Here is a 21,736-nt window from a genome sequence, read left to right as displayed (position 1 = left end):
TCCTTCCACAATTGCTTTCTTCTTAAAGAAAGATGTCGGTAGTCACGTGACTTCATGAAAAATTACCATTGTTCTTAAAAAACACAGACAATCTCTGATTGCTTTGCTTCATTACCTCAAGATATCTCCAGTGCATTCACCTTGTTGTGACATATTTACCATTAAAAAATTCATTTTTATTTCTCTGAATAAAAAAAAGCAGAGAAATAGAAAAGTTGGCAAGATGAAAATGAAAAAGAAGTTTTTGTCACAGCCATAAAAAAGGAGACGATGAAGATCAGCGATTGAACATTCACTGTAGACAATGAGCTATCACCTGAATAGGTACTTACCTAAATGGGCGTACACATGAATGCACTCATTCAATGTAATTGAGCATGCTCAATTTTGTGAGTATACTCTTGAGTATGGTCATTGTCTGTTCGGGCCAATTGATCCAAGATTAAGGTAGACATTGTTAAATAGAAAAGAAGCTTAAGATATGAGAAAATAATAAATTAGGTACCATTTAGAAAAGTATTTAAACTTATATTTTGAGAAATTATTGAGCATAACCTGAAATTCTTAATCCTTCATTTGAGCCTTCTAGAGCCATAATTCTTTACAGAACTACACTTACTATATATTCTCTTTAAAAAGAATTTTCCTCAAAATTCCTTTTTTTTTTCATTTCATTTGAAAAGTTGACATGAAATGAAATTCTCCTTCCTCATCTGTACATGATTTTCTTTCCTATGCTGCTTTTTATTCTTCCTTTAAATATGGAAGAAAAAACACACAGATTGCAGGAAGATGATTTGAAAGAGAACGAAGAAGCATCTGTAGCATAAATCAAATGACATAATTTTGTCACACAAGATGTTTTGATATCTCTCATGTTTGCTTTGCTGCTCTTCTTACTATGCACTTTCATGTGGGGAGAAAAAGTTTTTATCGGTTTTCGAAATAAGAAAATTAGTGGGGTGAAAAATTTTTTATTGAAATTTTGTCCATAAATTGATTGGATTTTTACGATAAGAATTTCAATTAAATAAAGTTATAAAATGCTAAGGATGTTCATAAGGAGTTGGAATGTTGATGATATTTATTAACTTTTCTTATGAATTTAGGCTGGTAAGGGAGTTTGTAGCATCTTAAAGTTTCAGACTTTCTTCTTAGAAGTTAGACGTCATTTGATCCCCGTGTTGCTATTATGTAACATATTTTCATAATCGCATAAAAAGAATTCTGAGATTCCTTGAGCATTAGACACAAAAATATTGTATAAAGTAATTTTAGGAAGATAAATTGATGAGTCTAATTTTACAAAACACTCTTGTAATTAGGAAAAACAGTTTATAGTGGACATTAAACCTCTTTACATATTCGATGTGCAATAATTATGTCTTAAAGAATGAAATCACTGCACCACTGAGACACTTCCAATCACTCAAAAACAAACTTTTACCTACTTATCTCCTTGGCTGAGACGCACGTAAGCTCATTCAGATGAGAATGTTTAGGACTTTACAGTCAATTTCAACACATCCTAGCCAAGAACTCTTCTACATCTCTCAAATGTTAATCTGTACGTTGACTAACCCTAACAAACATGGAGTATGCTTTCATATTACAGAAAGAATACTACCGTACCTAAAAGCGGTGTCTTTACCTGTTAGGGTATTCTCTTTGCGTTTCTATTGAATGACACTTCTCTGTTGGCACCACACCGTTTAGATGGTTTGGCATAGCCAGAATTCACCACGAATAGATGGAGTAAGCGCTTGGACAGGAAAGACTGGAGAGCTATTACATTGCACATCAATTCCCTTTGCACTTCATAAACAAACCTACCAACAGTAATTTAAGAAAACCAGAAATAAAAAGATTTTAAGCTAATCTTGATTATTGTTAAAGAAATTGTTGCCCACAATGTGGTTGCACAGTTTCAAATCATGAAAAGTAATAAAAAACTTGTAAAAATCACTCAAGTCACACAATTTGTAACTCCATTACAAATAACAATGACTTACAAAGTAAGCATTAATCTAATAAAAATTCTTTATCTGAAAGCTATAATTTAAAATAATTTTCGCTGAGCACCTAAAAAATTGGGAATGGGAAAAAATTTCTGTAGCCTACTGAGGCATGAAAATCAAGTTAATGGCACTTTGTAAGCGAAAATTATGTTTTAAAAGTACTAATAGGAAGGAAAGCAAAAAAAAAGGAAATAGACAGAAAAATGTTCAGAGGGGAGATGTTATCAAACAATCAGTGCTGACAGTCACAAAGAGAGAAATTTATTTCAATTTTTACTTGGGATTCTCATTCAACTTAATTCTCTGTTTTTATCATTCTAGAGTGGCAAAAAGAATCATCTAAGTAGGATACATTGAGTAAAACCTGTTTTTATGGAAGTGCTGCATTTGAAATTTAGACCGCAGATGAAATAAAGAAACAATTATTTCGGGTGTGTATATGTGTCTTTTGTATTTGTATTTGTGATTTCAAAAAAGTTTGTGAGAGAAACAGAAAAAAAATATTTTGTGGACCAAAAGCGGAAGGAAAATAAATTTTCATTTTCATCCTTGCCTCAGCAAAAAAAAAGGGACGAGCATAACAACACACAGCAAATCCAAAAAGTAAATTCAGAGACAATTTAGAATTGAGTTTAATTAAGAGAGGTAAGTAACAAAAATTCCTCCTTTTTTATATATCTTGTCGTGTGCATACACATACATATTGTAATGCCAAAGGTATTCAATCCAGAAACATGTTGTACATTTCTCAATGACTAATCCTCCATTATTCTTCTACAACTACTGAATTGTTGTGAGTCATTGTGATATTTTCATTAGAAAATGGTAAAATTTAAAGTGCTGTACATATTGTGGCAACATGTCATTGTGTTTTCCTTTGTTCCTAATAACATAGGAGTTGTCTACATTACTATAAAATCCATAATTTAAATGCAGTTGGTGGTATGATTTTTCACATTGAATTTATTGCAATTTTCGGGTTTTGTGAACGTTTTGTGGCTTGATACTTAAAATTCTTGGAATATTTCTTAATTAAGGGTGCAATTTTCAATGGAAATACAGTTGAAACAATGCCAAAAATGACAAATTGTTAGGGGAATATTTTGAATCATGACTCCACAATTTATAGTTTCATGAATTTAAGCAATAACCTTGTCCTCTTTTGGAAACATAACCTAATTTTTGAATTTTACGGCTGCAGAAAATATTTCAGATTTTCTCAGCATGCACCATAAAAAAAATATCGATTTTGCAGTCAAGTCTTTATTTTGAAATCTTCATTCGACTTACTCTGCATTTAAATTTCAAACATGACAATCGCAAAATCAGAGAGAATGTACACAAATTGTCATTATCTATTTTATTTTTTTGTTGCTTGCTCCTCCTCGTCTCCGCTTGCTTTTTTTCCTATGAAATGTTTTGTAAACATAATAAACATAAATATCAATAAAGTTCATGACATAAATCTCTACGACATTAAGCGATAAATCAACCGCAAAAATTTACATTCAGGAATTGTTACATTTTGTGTGTATATCTGTCAGGAAATACATAAATGTACTTATATATTGAAGCTGATAACAAAAATATATCTATGATGGTTTTTAAATTCATACTTTAAAGTGATTAGAATGTCGAAAAATAACATATTGAAAAATCCTATTTAGGTTAGAACTTTCAAATAGACACATGTATACAGAACATGAAAAAAAAAATCAATAACAGAGAGTGTGCAATAAAAGTTTATGTTCACAAAAAAGTGAACAAGTGAGCAAATGTGTGGAGATGGAGAAGAGCATGCCCCTACATAAGTAGATGAATTCATATGGCATAAATGCTGTCTGTTTTGACAGAGTTAATGGGAGGAAAGGAAGACTGTGATTTAGAATCTTTTAAAAAATGTTGGGATTTGTTCAGGGATGTGTATGGAAAGTTCTAGGATGTATTAAAGAGGGAAAGGAACCTATAGAGAGGTAAAATAAGGAATATGCTGATAAAGAATGCTGTCTACCTTACGACAGTTTAAAGGCTCCGCTAAACCTAAACAGTTCCGTGCCAGAACCTTCCTCATTTATTTCGCTCTTTTACATATGTTCAAACATACCAAATTGGACAGACTTATGCAATTCTTGTAGCTTTATATAATAGTCTTCAAAATAGTATCAATTCTCATAAACCTATTCATTTTAAAGCCTCTAAAAGTACAAAACTTTCCAAATAAAATCCTTCTTCATTTTTCCTCCCTATCGTTGCATCCTGACCATCCGTGTAGCACACAAAACAGCAACAAATAACATGAGAAACATAAATTTCAACGTTAACATTTTTTTATTATCACAACAAAGAGAGAGAGTATTTTGGAGAGTGCTGTATTTATGTTTTTAAGTGGCTTTTATTTTACGAAAAATAAAAAAAAACATGGAATGGAAAATCCTTGTTTTTAATTTTAAAGTGGAGATTAAAATGCACAAATTCAATTCTATTGCCGTACTAAATAAAAAAAAAGTATTTCAATCATAATTTTTTATGTTGAATCCATAAATTTATGGCTTTTCTCCCTCAAAATGTACTCAACATTTTTGTATATTATACTTTTTTATTTTACCATATCATACTCAATTGGTACATATCATATACACGCAAAATTACAAATTACATAAGGGAGCATGTTGTTATACTGTCTGAAGGGTGTGGGGGAGAGAGAAAGAAGAAGAGCCACAAAAAATACATTAAATTAAATCGCCATCATTTTCCGTATGTTGTTAAACCTCTTCATCTGCCATTATATTTTTTTCTCTCCATCCTTACCCATCATCATGATCATCATGTCGATTATTACAACAATAGGACGCTTGAGCCCTTCACCATATATACTCTCCTCTTACCTTCCCTTTGCCATTTTCACAAAAAAAAAATTGTATTCACAAACTACAATACTCGATGCTCTCTGTCTTGTTGTATGGAGAGAGATGGAGAGAGTATGAGGGTGGAAAGAAATATTTGTATGTAGGCTTATTTTATTTGAATAATTCTGAATTTTGGTCAGTTTGTTATGTAAGCTTAAGGTTAATGATTTATTGGAACATGAATAAATATAAAAGTTCACAAATATTTTAAATGTGGTTTAATCGGAATGACCTATGTACAGACAATACAATGTAAAATATTTTTAAATGCTTTAGTCCTTCTGTTGCATTTATGGACAATAATGTATTGTGGAATTTGTAGAATTCATCATAATGTTAATGAATTTCTCAGGAGCTGTTTAATCAATTATTTTAAATTGAAGTCCTTAAAGGCACTTTAGATATTTTTGTAGCCTCTGGCATGCATACTCCCATGAATCCTAATATTTATTCGTGCTTCTTTAACCACTTATTGCCAATAACTAATGGTGAAACTTAATTTTGTTGCATAATAAATCGCGTCCAACAATTTCCGATCGAATGCTCTTACCAGCTAAGCTATTGCTCTTACCACTAAACTATCAATGATGTCCCCCTCTAATCTTAAACAAGAATCTCCTCTCAAAACTCACCGCATCCCAGCATCCTAGTATCAAAAAAATAATTTTGAATGGATAAATTATTGTGTTATGATGTTACAAGAGGGGCAGAGCACATTAAATGTTACTGCCACTTATCATGTAAATGATTTTGGAATGCGGTCAAGACACGTACATTATACTCATAATATGCTAAACCAAAAATTTATAAAGTAATATAAGGGATGAAGTAGGCGGAGAGAATACTGGAAATAATAAATGACAAAAGTTATAGTTTATTATGATTAAAATAATGATTCACACATAGAAAACTTTTGTAATTAAATCAATAAACACTTTACAGAAATGTAAAAGGGTCAGGTCAAAACAGTTTTGCCAAAAATGTTTTGTCGGTTCCTTTTTTTAGAACAAAAATTATACATGTTCATGGTTTGAATGTCCGAAGAGGTGAGAGGATGAAAAGATATTGCTTGCATTTATCATTTATGTTATACTATTGTGAGCATATTTAGGAAATTTTATAACCAATTTTACCTACAATATGGGTAGAAAATTTATTGAGATAATATTTCAGCATAGATTAATTGATTTGATGAACTCATAGATGACCTGCAACTACATATGCCCGAGCGACACAAGTGTTTTAGGGCAGTTAATTGATGGTCACATGGCATCCAAGTGACAGTGTTTGTGGCATTTATCTTAAAAATTCCCACTTGGACTTCATATGGCATCCACTTGGGAGCCATAAATGATTTGTGCTGTTCGGGTATGTCCATATATTAGAAAATTTTTAGTGAATTTAAAACAATTGTGATTTAAAACAAGGTGATTGAAAAACAATTTGCTTAAAAGCTCTCAAAATTTTCTATCAAATTAAATTGTGTCTGTACCTTTTATGAATCTTCTCAGAATATTCCAAACTCTTTCATTCTGGTCATGACTGAGTCGTAATGAAAACTTTCATCTTAACTTTTCAATGAACGAAATTTTCCCAAAAAAGCAACTTGAAACATTACTCATTCATCCTTTATTTTTTGGTCGAAATTCGATAAGCTACCCACATCTACTTCACTTTAACATGTTCTCATGAAAAACCTCTTTTATTTTTCCCCTAAAAATGACAAAAATAAAGGTAAAAAGGATAATTTTTCATTGCATTTGTGTGTCATTTTATTTTCATGAATAAAGTAAAAGTGAAACCTTTCATTTTTTCCTTCTTCTTTTTCTACGACGGAGAACCATGTGAAAAGGCATAGAAGAAGGTAAAAAATTTATTTATTTTTTAGATCTCTCATTTTTCATCAGAAAAGTTAAAGTAGTGTGAAAATGTGAATTTTGGTTCCTGAATTTAAAAGCGCAAATTATTGGATGGCTTCATAGATAAATCCAAGTTTTAAAATTGACAGGACTCTGAAAGAAGGACTCCACTGGGTACCAATTGGGCTCCAAAATCCGATTCTAGTAGAATTCAAACTCCATTGAAGTCTAGTTCCAAAATTAAATTCTGCCAATTCTGCCTTGTTCTTAGTCTGTTCCAACTACTTGTAGGTTTAATTCAATGATGGATCTATCCCTCAATATGGCTTTAAAATTTATATTCAATAAAGTGCTGTCATATCCATTGTTGAACTCTACCAAGTACTTTCCAAAAAATTTCAAAATGCCATAACAACTTAACTAGTATCCACGAAAACTGATTTAAAAGAAGCACAACGTAGAAAGAAAATTTATTTTCATCGAGGTAAAGGTTGGCTGTACACAAAAAAAAAGGTTTTGAGCCATTCAGATGAAAGAGAATATGAAAGAGTTGGAGGTTATGTGTCATATATTTTTATTGTCATTTCTATATGATTTGGATATAAAGTTCTCACATGTAAATTCCTTGCCAACATGGCATGGTATAACACATAATGTAGATATTGTAGGTATATGAAGGCTTGCCTCACAAAAAAATGGAAGAAATAAAATTATTCATGAATTTCACATTTAACATTATGAATTTTCTACATTTATTATTATTGTATGTACATTCAACCCATCTAAAAACTACAAATGGGATGTGATGACCCATCGGTCAGAAGCTAAAGAGGGAGGGATAACCCGTTTGACCTGACAAGATTTGACAAAATGGAATGGAAAAAGGGAAACTTGAAATATTCATGTGAGGACATTCAATTTTGTTTAGGTATTGGTAAATAAAGAAATCTAATAATGAAGATTTCTTGTCCATCTAAGGACATAAAAGACGACAATTTATTTGACTTTCTTTATCCCGACCCCAAAAAGTTCCAAGAAAAAAATCTTTTATTAAAATATTAAGGTTCAGTCATTGATAATGCTTGAAGGAAATCAACAACGAACGTAAGCACTTGACTTTCTTATTGTTTTAGCCTAACGAGAAAATTTCATTTTCAATTTATAATTGCAATTCAATTTTCTTCAACAGCATAAGCGTGTGCTTCAGAAGGCACTTAAAAATTTAATTTTGCCATCTGAAATAGAAATGAGGAACTTTTTCTGTGGAACTAATTTGGAGCTGTTGCTAGGGGATGTATTTTCTTGATAATTATTATGAAATCAAATAATATCCAAAAATATCTGCTGAAGACCTTCATTAATTTTTACGCAATCTAGCTTGAGCAAAGAGACCGTAGTTACGGCTTTTAGGTACCCACGTTGCCTATTAGGGTTACGAATTAGAAAATGCTTATATTTCATTACATCCTACAAAATGGTACATGAACTTGACAAAAAATGCACATCTTTATCAAATCCTACAATATTATCATAATGTTCATCCCAACAATGTATGCCTGCTGCTTATCCGACAAAATACTTCTTCCAAAACAACAAATCTCATTGATCAACGGGATTATTTTTTGATCATGATCAAAGGGGTTCCGTTTTCATGACATTTTCTTGATACCAAAATACCTTTTATTTGAAATAAAAAAAGAAACTCTTTTTTGAGCATTGGATATGTTCATCGAGAAAAAAAAATCGGAGACTGAAAAGGTTTTTCATTCATCGATTTTTATGTCACAGCTATTACAATGAAAATGAAGCAAAAGAGGCAGAAAAATCATTTTATGGTTTGATATATGTATATGAAATATATGAGTACTATAGGCTCAAATTGATAAACCATGAATAGCATCATCATTCTGACGCCCAGGTAATTGGAAAAAATGTTATGCTTGCCTTCATAAATGCCATCATATAAAAATATGTGAGTATGTAGAGTACATAAAACCCTCTCTCAGTGTGTTAAAAAAATATTATAATATGTCGATATATTGGAATAAATCTACTCGCTTTGAATACCTAATGTGCTTGGTGTACGCAAGGTGAAGTAAGTATGGAGAATTATGTTTATTGGTGGAGATATGTGACGCTTTATTTGAAGATCATTCTGGCAATGACGATGAAAGTCACCTGTCACAGGTAGAGGTGATAAATTTTGTCAAAACATGATCTGTTACAGGTCGTTCCTGAGCTTTGCATTATATATGTAAGTCAGAGGGTTAATGACAATTTAATGAGCAAAAGTTCCACAAACCCTTCCGATTAGTAACGAAAAATTATATGAAAATCGGTTCTGAGGGTTCCACAAACCACCACATTCCAACCTAGACCTACAGTTTAAAGTGAGAGCAAGAATCTATATTTGGACAGCATTACTATCTGTAGCCTACAAAGAGAGACTGTGGGCCATCATATGATTCGAAAAAAGGCATGTGAAAATATTCTCATACCAAATTATATTCGAGCTCATATTCGTTGGTCAGGGTACAATGATTAATCCCCACTGCGTCACTGAGGTACTTCAACTCATCAGTTAGTGTAGGATACTCAATAGCTTCTTCAACAAATTACATCATCAAAAGCATCTCAGACAGACAAGTTTACAGAAAGATCCTCTATATTCTATAAATACTTCCTCAATAAATGTTCTCAATTCCACGAGCTTATACAACAAAGGAGAAATTTGTTTCAACAAAATTGTTGATCTTGTTAGTGTTTTCTCTCTCGAGAAGGTTATATTTATGAAGATGATGATGTTTGGTTTATTATCGATGCATGAAAATTGAACGCACCTTAAAGCATGAAAAAGGAAGAGAAAATCAAACGGAAATTTGCTAAAAAATAAATAAAACATCTACATTGCCAGCAGACAAGAAATTTTTTTCATCTTCTTATTTTTCGTTATGATAACATGACATGATGGAAGGTGAAGAAATCAAAAAATTTTTGTTAAGGTTTTGTTACTTTGTATGAAGAGCGATAAAGCAGAAGTGGTGTAGAGGTTAGAGGGGCCTACTGACAATAACGACCCGGGCTTGATCCCAGGCAAAGTTTAGTCGAATTCAGAGGCTTTTTGCACTTTCTAGCAATATCAATTCGGTTTGTGCATTCGCAACCAACGAATGTACATTGCAAAGGTATACCCTAATCCATGCAACCATGCCAGGGTTGGGAAAAAGCAAAATGTCGTCATTTATGACAAACCATTGTAACTTTTGTATGTTTGCACAAAAAATGCTGTGAATAGCTGTAGATTGACAGGATTTAATTTTTTGTAACGTCGACAGATTTTTTTTCGTGCAGAACTGTAATTAAATTTTCATCGGATAAAGATTTTATATTTTTGCTGCGGTGTGGAAAAAATTCACTGTAATGAAAAATTTTCACAAAGAAATTTTCCCACATAATAAAAAAAAATATTTATCAAAGGCTTTTTTTGATGGTTTATTTTTACGCTAGTGGATTTTTATTTTAATTATGAAAGTTCAAAAGTTTTACAGATTTTCAATGGCAAAAAAATTTCACTCAGTGTTGCCGAAAATGAATTTTTTTATTGCTTCAATCAATTTGATTTTGATTCAATAGCTATTGTTGGTTTCCACGACAAATTTCACAATGTTGCCACCTCCTAAACGACGACGGCTATAAAAGGAAATGTAAACATAAAAAAATCTATAAATTACAGATTTTTATACTCAAAGCACATTTCAGAGCATACACGACAATTTTTCCTTTTCCCCCCTTCCTTCATTTTTTTCAACTCGCATTTTGACAACAAAAGAAGAATAAAATTCATTCTAGTTTGAAATTTCTTCATCTTTCTTCTGTTATTACTCCTCAGTCATGACAATAATGAAGAAAAAAATAAACAAAAGAACAAAACTTTTTCGCTTTGTTCCTAACCGACAATTTTTTTCATGTCCATTCAATTCTCAAAAGGAGATTCATTTATAGCGTAAAATATGGTACAACAATGATGGTGGAAATAAAAGGTTGATGGGAAAAGAATTGCTGTAGATTGGTGAATTGGACGCAGTTCTTTTAGTTGTTTATTTGTTCTTATGGAGATGTTAATTAACGGTCATTTTGTTTTTATATTTTTCCGAATTTGCCCAATTTATAGCATACCCGATTAGATTATAGCGTTCTCACTTATTTTTATAGCATCCATACAATGATCTTTGCCATTTCACTTTTTTGCTTTCTTTTTCGTCCAAACAGTCCATAAGAGTGGACGTATAAAATCTCGTCACGAAAAAGTATGGCCGACTCATATTTCATTTCATTCACACATTAATTATTTGATTCTTATAGCTATCTGATCGGGAAAACCAACAAATTATAATTATCACCATTATTCTGAATTTATCAATAAATATTTGTGAAATAATTATTTTATTTGTTTCGATCTGGATAAATCGTGTTCGTCGGACGAAAAGACATCATCAGATAGTTTTTCTTTTAAGGAGAACTATCGTTATTGAAAATCATTTTGTTGTTACTGGTCAAATCTGAGAAACGCCAACATGTCAAAATTCCTTTTGACAAATGTAGAACAAGCTCATCATGAACGCTGCCAGGATGAATGTAACGTACGTGAAGGAGATATGCTGAAGTGCATGAACTTGACAGCCGAAGGAAATAAGCCATGCAATAACGTTATTCATGTCACTTGTGCTGGCTACAATTCAAACATTGTGCCTCACTTGACAACTTATTACTGTACCGACTGTACGACTGGCAGCAGTGCTCTTCATCAAAAATTTCAAGAAATTGAGGAAAGGGCAAGAAAGGCAGCCGAATATGCATCATCATCATCATCATCAATCTCATCAGCCGAATACGAAGAAATAAAAAGAGTCGCTGAGAGGTTAGCAGAACAATTGAAGGAGAAGGTAGACAAATTGACACAACAGTCTGCTGAATTAGAGGCTCAAAGAGCAATTAGTATGAAACAGCAAATGGAATTAAGGCAGTTACAGGAGGCTGTAAGCAGTATATCTTTGGAAAGGTCCAGATCTGGATCAAATCTAGTTCCTCCTATTCACTCAAGAGGACAGTTTCATTCGACATTTATCGATCGTCTCAACGACACTCTTCGCTTAGCCGAAGGTGTTGAAGACACGACACAGATCCCTCAAGCGTCAATTCCAATTCCAATGAATATTCCTTCTAATCATGCCACAAATGTCAGCAGTATTAATAATTCTACTTTCAATGCCTCAAATACTAGCAATGGTTGGCCCAATTATGAAGAGCAACAAAGAGTAGCAGATCAATATGATGACCATCGATTAATGTTATTACGTTCAAGTCTCGCTAAGCCGGTTCCTTTTGACGGAGATGTTACCAAGTGGGCAACCTTTTTATCTGAGTTTGTCCGAACGAGTGTAAGAGGAAGTTTTCGTGATTTTGAAGATATGGATCGATTACGTGATTTAATCAAAGGTGAAGCTAGAGAAATGTTCGTGACTGAATTGTCCGATCCTTGTGCTGAAGCCTTAGCGACACTGAAGAGGCTTGACGATTTTTTTGGAGTACGAGGTAATGCTGTACGCGTAGCTATGGACAGGATTACACAACTTCCACGAGTAGACAAAGCTACTGACAAACAAAAGCTTACTGGATTATATACACAATCCAAACAATTTGCATTGCAATGTCGTATACATAATCAGCAACACGAATTAGCATCTCAAGCCATTCTGTTCATTATTGAGAGTAAAATGTTCTCTGATCATGTCAAATCGTGGAGACAATGGACCAAAACCAACAATAGGTCGGAGGATATTGATGGCGTCATAGCATATTTAGAGGAACAAATCCGTGACCTAAGTTTTAAGAACAATCGTCCGAAACCCATCGTGAATGCAAATGTCAATGCAATTGAAGTCACGGGGGGACTTTGCGACGGGGGGACTCAACCGTCATCATCGACAAGTAGCAGTTCCAGTAAATCACAAGATAAACGCAAAAAAGGTAGTGGAAAGAGAAAGAATCGCTACGCTAATTGTGAATGCTTTCTGTGCAAGCAGAAGCACCCGTTCTACAAATGTCCAGAATTAATATCGTATAATGATGCCAAACGTCTCGAAGTTATCAATCGACTTCAAGTATGCTCTCGTTGTTTGTGTTCAAATAAGCACAAGATTGAAGACTGTCCGAATAGGTGTCTAAGATGCTACATCACAGGCTGCGAGGTGAAGAATAGACATCCGTTACTTCATGGACATTCTAATGAACAATTACCCAGTTTTACGACAACCTCGGCTAATATACATACTCGTTTCTTGCAAACGGTATCACATTTTCCGATGGTTCCTGGACATGTGGTTGCAGTTGATGGAAAGCTGATTCCAGTGACAATAATGTATGATAGTGGTTCAGGAATATCACTAGCTACTCATTCGTTATTTGAGCAAGCAAAGTATAATAGTCAAATGGATTATGAACTCAACCTAAGATGGGCAACTGATATCGAGCATACAGACACACAAGCGAAGTTGTTTGACTTAAACTTCCTTCCGTCCGGAAAAACGAAGCCTATCGTTATCAAGAATGTTACAGCCACACAATCGCTGAATCTACCTGAACAAGAGCAAGATCCAGAGACAATCAAACGTCGTTTTCCTTATTTGAAAGACGTTCCATTGCCGTGTTATAGCCAACAAGTTCCACAAATACTACTAGGCCTAACTCATGCTAATTTAATGGCACATTTATCATCCGTATGTGGTCAAGATGGAGATCCAGTAGCAGCACTTACGCCGTTAGGTTGGGTATTATACGGATCTTGCTTCGATCCTTGCGATCGGGCAAATCCTGTATTACTCGGCTTCACTTGTCAAATAGACACACCTGATGTATCAAATGACGACTTGCTTCGATACATTCGTTCTTGCAACGATGTTGAGAGCATCGGCATAGCTCACAAGAATGCTTCATTATTGAGTGCTGAAGATCAACAAGCTGAGAAAGTCATCAAAGCCACAACTAAATTTATTCCCGGCAAGGGTCGCTACGAAACGGGTCTATTATGGGCACATGAGAACATCACAATGCCTGACAATTATCAAGAAGCTGTAAATCGTCTCATTTCAATTGAAAAACGTCTCGTGAAACTCGATATGCTGGATTTCGTCAACAAACAATTCAAGGAACAAATCAACAATGGATGGCTGATAGAAACAACAAGAGAAGAAGCAAACAAACATCCAAGACGAAATTACGTATACGGTTTTCTCGTGTTCAATAAGAACAAGTCACCACCAAAACCTCGATGGGTAAACGACACAGCAGCTTGCTTCAAAGGCATTTCCCTGAATTCACAGCTTTTAAAGGGACCAGACAACTTAGTTCCTTTGCCACAATCTATGTGCTCGTTACGTGAAGGTCAAATAGCGTATCAAGCGGATGTTAAGTCCATGTTTAACCAGAACTTACTCAATGAGGAAGACCAATACAGTCAATTAACGTTGTGGAGAGAAGGAGACAGTTCTAAAGAGCCAAAAATATACAGACAGACTCGAGTCATTTTCGGACCAACATCCAGTCCATCAGTAACAAGTGCCATCAGAATCGACCATGCTAAAAATTGTAAAGCCGAGTTTCCAGAAGCATCAGATGTGGCAATCAATCAAATGTATGTTGACGATGCGCCAGATAGCAGAGATACAGTCCAGGAAGCAACAAAGGTCGCAAAAGATCTGATATGTATGTTCTCTAAAATTGGATGGCCTTTAGTTGAATTTCAGTCAAACAGCAAAGAGCTTCTGGACAATTTGCCAAAAGATCATGTCAGTAAGAAGATGAGCGAAATTGCAAATGATCAAGAAGAGCTAATTACCAAAGTACTCGGCATATTCTGGAAGCCACAAACCGACGTATATGTTTATAGACTCAACGACGATAGTATGATTAAAAAGGTCGTTGAACAGGATTATACTCCTACAAAAAAGGAAATGCTCAGTACAGTCATGAGGATCTTTGATCCATTAGGGCAAATAGCACCATTTCGCATAAGAGGACACATGATTATGCAACATGTCTGGAGAGCAGGCACAGATTGGAAGAAAAAACCGCCAAGTGACATATGCGAGGAGTTTAAGAAGTGGCTCAAAGATTTTAATGATGTTGCAAAACTAGAAATTCCCAGAAGTTACAGTCAATTTCCATTAAGAGATTGTGAAGTCACATTACACGTATTTGTAGACGCAGGAACGGAAGCTTATGCCGCATGTGCATATATAAGAGTCCAACATGGTGATTCAGTCACAATTCGTCTGATTGCTGCCAAAGCGAGAGTAGCACCGTTAAAATATATGTCCATTCCACGGCTTGAGCTAATGTCTGGCCTTATTGGCGCCCGCTTACTCAAGTCTGTGATGCAGTGGCATAGAAGAATAAAATTCGTGGATTATAATTGCTGGACAGATTCTGATATCGTATTTAAATGGATAAAAACACATCATCTTCCAAGAACAGCATTTACAGCTCCAAGAATTGCCGAAATTCAAGAACTTACATCAGCAGATAAATGGCGTTATGTTCCATCAAAGCAAAACGTGGCAGATTACGCCACGAAAGAAAGATCCATAGATTATAGCAACTCAGCACATGAATGGTTCAACGGCCCAGCGTTCCTGTATGAACATCCTGATAAGTGGCCAAAACAGCCATCAACGAGTGTGACAAAAAAGATCGAAGTTAACGTTGCCATATCCAAGATTTCAAATAACAAGTTAGAGTCAATCCAGAACGTTCTCACCGAAATATCCGCAAAAGTACGTGCAAATTGGCCCGTACTCATTAGAGTAATCGCTAAAGCCTTGCGTTTTGCAGATTACCTAATACCTCAAATGCCAAAACTTCGCCGAACAGGACAATTCACAAATTCAGAGATATCAAGAGCTGAAAATTATGTCATACGAGAAGTTCAGAAAGTCGTTTTCGCTGAAGAATGGAAAAGTTTACAAAAGGAAGGCAAAGTCAAAAAAACAAGTCAACTTTCCTCACTATCGCCATTTTTTTGCAATCAGACATTACTAATTCGAGCCACAACGAGATTATCATCAAATTTTCCATTAAACACAAGAGCACCTCCGATTCTACCAAATTTCCACGAGATTACGGATTCAATCGTCAATCATTATCACAAAATCAACCTACATGTCGGTGACAACTCAATTATTGCTCAAATGAGATCCAGGGTATGGATAATTAACGCCAAAAGAGCAGTCAGAAGATGTAGAGCAAGATGTCTCTACTGTCTCAAAAAAAGAATCCGTCCATCATCGCCAAGAATGGCCGATTTACCAGATTTTCGACTTGACATCAACAACAAACCATTCTTCCATACTGGATGTGATTTATTTGGACCATTTACCGTTTATGTGGGTCGTTCGAGACGTAAAATTGATGTTCACGTTGTCATTTTTACATGTATGGTCACAAGAGCTGTGTATTTTGAGATTTTAGACGATAAAAGCACAGCAAATTTCCTTGTTGCATTAGACAAGTTATGGGCAAGAAGAGGTCCGATATCACATATTTATAGCGACAATGGATTGAATTTTGTTGGAGCAGCAAAAGTTATCGACAAAGACCAGTTAGAAAAAGGAACAGCTGACAAACGTATAATTTGGCATTTTAATCCACCATACACTCCAACATGGGGAGGCGCCTGGGAACGTCTAATTAAAGATGTCAAAAGAGGACTGGAAGCCTCATTAGGCAAATTCACAGTTCCACGTCTATCAATGGAAGCAGCCTTGGCAAGAATTGAAGCGAACCTCAATAATCGTCCATTAACGGAAGTTCCTGTGTCATCAATGGATGAAATCCCGTTAAGTCCATATATCCTAATGACAGGATATCAAAATTATCCAGGTATGGATGACAGCTCAAATAATGAACTTACAAATCCACCAGATATCATGGAAATTAAGCCAGCAAGAAGAATTAATGCTTTAGTCCAAGCCTTCCGTCATAGATTCATATCCGAATACGCGCCAATCATCACTCGTCGTCCAGTAAATTCCGCACTTGCAAAATATTCATTAAAATTGAATGACTATGTATGTTATATGGATCCAACAAAAAATCCATCGTTATGGAATAGAGGAATTATTTGTAAGGTATATCCTGGCAAGGATTTCGCAATTAGAGTTGCAGATATAAAGCTCAAAGACGGAACTATTTTAGAAAAACGCCCGGCACATTTAATCGCAAAAATAGATATTAGACTAGAAGAACCAGAAGCCGAAACCAAAAAATACGCAAGTTGCAGCCTACTGGTCAAAAAATATTTAAATTTTATCTACACAAAGGGTGCGAAAACAATACAACAGCAAAATCAAAACATTTATACAAAGTGCCAAAAAATGCAAAGTGAACGTGCGATTATATTAAATAAATTTGCCAGTAAAGGCAATGACAAACTGGAAGTTGCAAAAAATATTCAACTCAACGATGAACAGAAAGAGGAATTCATTGGAAAGTCGGGAAGAAAGATAATTTATGCCAACAACTTTCCACCAAAATTTGCAGCAAGCGACGTTTTCAGCGTCATGTCAGAGTTTGGAGTTGTAAAACTCATAGCTTCCAGCAATTGGAACGGAATAAAACCCTTCAGTTGCTTTGTGGGTTTTGAGGATGAAGCGTCAGTACAAACGGCCCTCATGTGGAGTGAATCACAGGCAATTTGTACAAATAACATTGCCTACAAACAAACTTTCACAGTACTTCGCAAACATTTCAACAAAATTAAAACAATCGTGAAGCCTATGTACGCATTTCTGGATCTACAAGTACCAAACAATCTTCCAACACGCACATTACTCATAACAACTTCCATCTCAGACGCAAGGGGCTTTCACAAACCAATTCCAATAAATAGTGACTGTGGAGGTATTCTCGCCGTTTGCTCACGAAGTCAGAAGTACGATTTCAGCACAACATCCATAGACATGAGTAAAGGAGATGTAGATGTTCAAAGACTTCCAACCATTCCAAAACCAGATGAGTTTATGCCTACAAAGAATGATACCAAAGCAAAGAAGAGGAAAGTATCTGTACATAATGGGAACATCATCATCAACTTCGGTACAAATGAGTCATTAGAGACTGAATTCAATTCAGCCACAAATCATCAGCCAGACCTGAGAGAGATAATCGAGAAGAGGAAGGAGTTGAAAAATATTCGGAACAAAATTTGCACAAACAAACGATCCCGTAAATAAGTTGTGGACACCCCTTCAGGGTGTTCCAGGGGGGACCTTGTTAATTAACGGTCATTTTGTTTTTATATTTTTCCGAATTTGCCCAATTTATAGCATACCCGATTAGATTATAGCGTTCTCACTTATTTTTATAGCATCCATACAATGATCTTTGCCATTTCACTTTTTTGCTTTCTTTTTCGTCCAAACAGTCCATAAGAGTGGACGTATAAAATCTCGTCACGAAAAAGTATGGCCGACTCATATTTCATTTCATTCACACATTAATTATTTGATTCTTATAGCTATCTGATCGGGAAAACCAACAAATTATAATTATCACCATTATTCTGAATTTATCAATAAATATTTGTGAAATAATTATTTTATTTGTTTCGATCTGGATAAATCGTGTTCGTCGGACGAAAAGACATGGAGATTTCTTTGTTTAGATGTATTTCCAGTAGATGACTGATTTCAAAAGAGTTTTGACTCTAAATAAGAATTTGTCGGAAATTACTCAAATAGGACGTTAAATTGAGAGCAATGAACGAATTTGTATGTCCTATTATGAACTCACTTGTAGCGTGCACTTATAGAAGGTACTCAGAAGAACGAGGAGCGAGCTTTAGTTGTACAGTTGTATAAAGCACTAGTAGCATAAGAGAGAATAACACTAATAGCTTTCGAGTACACGTTATTAAAGTCGACCGTGCAAGCGGAAGATAGAAGGATTTTCATAGAGCCCAGATCAGACCAGTTTCATATAGCCTCTAGTAGTAAGGTCCACTAAACTTCAGTTCTCACTCCTTGACAGCATACTCGACAAAAAAAAAAGAAATAAAGACTTTCCATTGTTTTATCAGCAACAAAACTATTGTGTTTTATAGTTTAACATTCCACAGAGCTCAAACTACCCCTCAATCGCTACACAATCGTCCCACGTAAGTCTTACTCTTGCACTCATAGTTTACTTCTACGAATGGCTTCGCACTCCACTTGTTATTTCATCCCAATATTATATTGCATCTCTTAATTCTGCTCCACATCTCAAAAGAGATTGTATACTAAAATATAAAACCACAAAATTGAACCTTAAAGCTCATCCAAAATCATTGAATTTTCCACCTTAAGTAACCTCAAAAAAGACCCAAAAGACTTAAACATTAAGTTATAAAAACTTTCCTACCGATTGAATGGACAATTTGTGTTACTATTAAAAAAAAACTTTCTCTCCTCAACGTCCTTCCTTATTTATTGTTTTTCATTCATCTGTGTGTCATTCCTTAATACTGATGGTGATATTTCTTGATTGCACTTAGGATGGAGTGAATGAATTGGAGAAATGAGAAAAAAAAGGTAACGAACATAAAAATTGAATGATGTTAATGTCATTCATAAAAACGGAGCTGAAAAAAAAAGTTTTTCAATATCGATCAAGAACTTTTTTTAAATTTCCGCAATGTGCTTATCTTGCTGTATACATCTCATAAAATTGTTGTTTGCTGTCTCTCAAAAAAAAAATTTAATATGTACATAAATGGTACTAGTGGTGGAGGAATGTAGCACAAAAAATATGGCATAAATGTCGCTCTCCATTGGCGTGACTTATAAAAAAATAAAAAATGAGAAAAAGGTATTTTGGCAGTGACTACTTTTTGGTCGATTTGATTTTAGAAAAGTATACTTTAAGGAAATTGTATAGGTACGATGACTTGGAATGTGTCTTTAATGTGAGCATGAAAATTGAAACTTGAATCTCTTGTTGATGGACATTCAATTGAATTTGGACACACACTCATACCCCATCATTTAATTGACTGAAAAATTAATTTCCTTAACATTTCTTCACTTCCATTCAACCTTGAAAAATATCATTTACTTTAAATACATAAATTTCAATGCATACAATTTTCCTAATAAATTTCAATTCAATTTAACTTTCCACCTCTCCATCTTCTTTTTCCGGTATATCCATTTATTTCTCATCTAAAAAAGCATATTTTGTAGTTTGAGAATGATGCATGATGTATAGAAATGAGAGTAAAAAGGTAAAGGAATTTTTTTTAATAAACTTAAAAGGCACAAATTGGATGAAACTGTAAAATTCAAATGTTCTCATGACGATCATTTTTCTTCTTTTTTGCTAGCCTTATAATAAAATTTTATTTGTATATCTTAGAATACTGAAAACTAATTTGTGATTGGATTATTGAATTTAAATGTATTAGAGTAAATTTATTGCTTGCTTAAAAATTAGGGCTGTATTCAATGAGGTATTTGAGGGGTTTCAAGATGGATGTTATTTCATTTTACCCAGGATCTCAAGTCTAATGTGTCATCATTATTAAATTAAGAAAGGAATTTTTAGTGAATTTAGAATTAAATTCAACAAGACCCTTTTAAACTGAAAATTGAAAGAATTAAATACAAAGGAACTTGTAGTTGATGATTTATTCATAAACTTGAAAATCCCATAAAAGGATTATTTTGCATTCATAATAGATGAAGGTTTACTTGTTCTCGTGTTAATAGTAATTGCAACTTTATAACCGAGCAGCACGATGCGGTAAATCGCATTCTTCTCCAGAAAATTGGGTCAAAATCTGCTGTGCCGTTAGAGCAACTATGCGTTCAACCATCAATGTGGTAACGTAGTGATCTCCTAGCAAACAGGGTATACTGTTTGAGACAGTGAATTCTAGATATTCACATTTAGCTTTATTTTTACTTTCTTAACCAACCCGGTTCCAATAAATCGGTTAATCGGTTAAAAATCAGGCACTAGACAAGCATGAATGTGACATGATACCAGATTTAAACCAAATCTGCACCAATTCAGAGTCATGACAGTCAGGATCAAATATTTAAACGATTGCCCGATCTGTTTGAGCTATATTAAAGAAAAGGAAATTAGATGTGATGATATTTGGTATTATATGGCATTTTAATGAAATGTCAGTTAACTGCACCTTATCCTTTAAACTAAAAAGTTGCTAAAAAAGCTATTACAAAATGTCATCATTATCAAAATACCAAACTCATCAACAATTTTCTAAAACAGCACTTCCCATCAAAGTGCAAAGTCCTTTAGCATTTTACAGACACATAAAATATTATTTAACTGCCATTTTTTTCTACAGCCATAAAAAGAACATTTTTGGCATTATCACTTTTCGCCCCATTAATTTTATTTACTTCATCTGCATGCCGTTTCCCTTTTACTTCAATATCTTCCAATTTTTCAACTCAAATCAACCCAACATTTGCCTCAACTCATTCATTCAATTCATGTCGATTCTATGTATTTATGTGCGTGTGCGATTGTAAAACATTTCAGTAGAAATTGTGAATCCCTTCAAATCGTTGCCTCTTTTGCTCACTGTTTGTAAAGTTACTGTTTGTGTGTATTTTTTTGGATGTGGAAGGCAAAACATATGTAAAATATATTCGTTACCTTTTTCTGCTCTCCTTTCTTGAAATTTATGGTTTATTTTTAATTTTCAGAATCTCTCTTGATTTAGCATAGCAGGCGGGGTATCAGGGATGGAAACTGTATCTCTTTTATCTGCATAATTGATTGGAGAATGTCTTCGGTACACAAAGGCTCTTCAAAAAGGCTTCTAAATGCTGCAAAATACTTCTATGACCAAGCAATAATCATTCATAGGTTTTAACCCCTATTG

At 34.2% G+C, this 21,736-nt stretch overlaps 2 protein-coding genes across 3 annotated transcripts in view; both read left to right on the top strand.

Annotated features, from left to right (window-relative positions):
- The first annotated feature begins 2,345 nt into the window (after nucleotides 1-2,345).
- The window catches only part of LOC139097936 (uncharacterized protein CG3556), a 101,898-nt gene continuing 82,507 nt past the window's right edge, over nucleotides 2,346-21,736 (top strand). For both annotated transcript variants that reach the window (XR_011545118.1, XM_070649961.1), the window contains exon 1: nucleotides 2,346-2,663. The gene's annotated coding sequence lies outside the window, so the exon portion shown is untranslated. The remainder of the gene's footprint in view (nucleotides 2,664-21,736) is intronic.
- On the top strand, nucleotides 10,905-18,469 carry LOC139097918 (uncharacterized). The gene is made up of 2 exons (XM_070649883.1): nucleotides 10,905-16,719; nucleotides 16,810-18,469. Exons 1-2 carry the CDS (start codon nucleotides 11,358-11,360, stop codon nucleotides 18,069-18,071), a joined length of 6,624 nt encoding a protein of 2,207 aa, XP_070505984.1. The 5' UTR covers nucleotides 10,905-11,357; the 3' UTR covers nucleotides 18,072-18,469.

This window comes from Chironomus tepperi, unplaced genomic scaffold (genome assembly GCF_022539635.2).
Source record: "Chironomus tepperi strain 1889 unplaced genomic scaffold, CSIRO-AGI_Ctep_v1 contig_441, whole genome shotgun sequence".
Taxonomy (NCBI): Eukaryota; Metazoa; Arthropoda; class Insecta; order Diptera; family Chironomidae; genus Chironomus; species Chironomus tepperi.
This window is presented reverse-complemented; position numbering and strand designations above follow the sequence as displayed.

Excerpts from the sequence above, each read along its gene's own strand:
- LOC139097918 (XM_070649883.1), top strand. The coding sequence starts at position 11,358 with ATGTCAAAATTCCTTTTGACAAATGTAGAACAAGCTCATCATGAACGC. Across the intron at positions 16,720-16,809 it reads AGGATATCAAAATTATCCAG|CCTTCCGTCATAGATTCATA; the intron begins GTATGGATGACA and ends CTTTAGTCCAAG.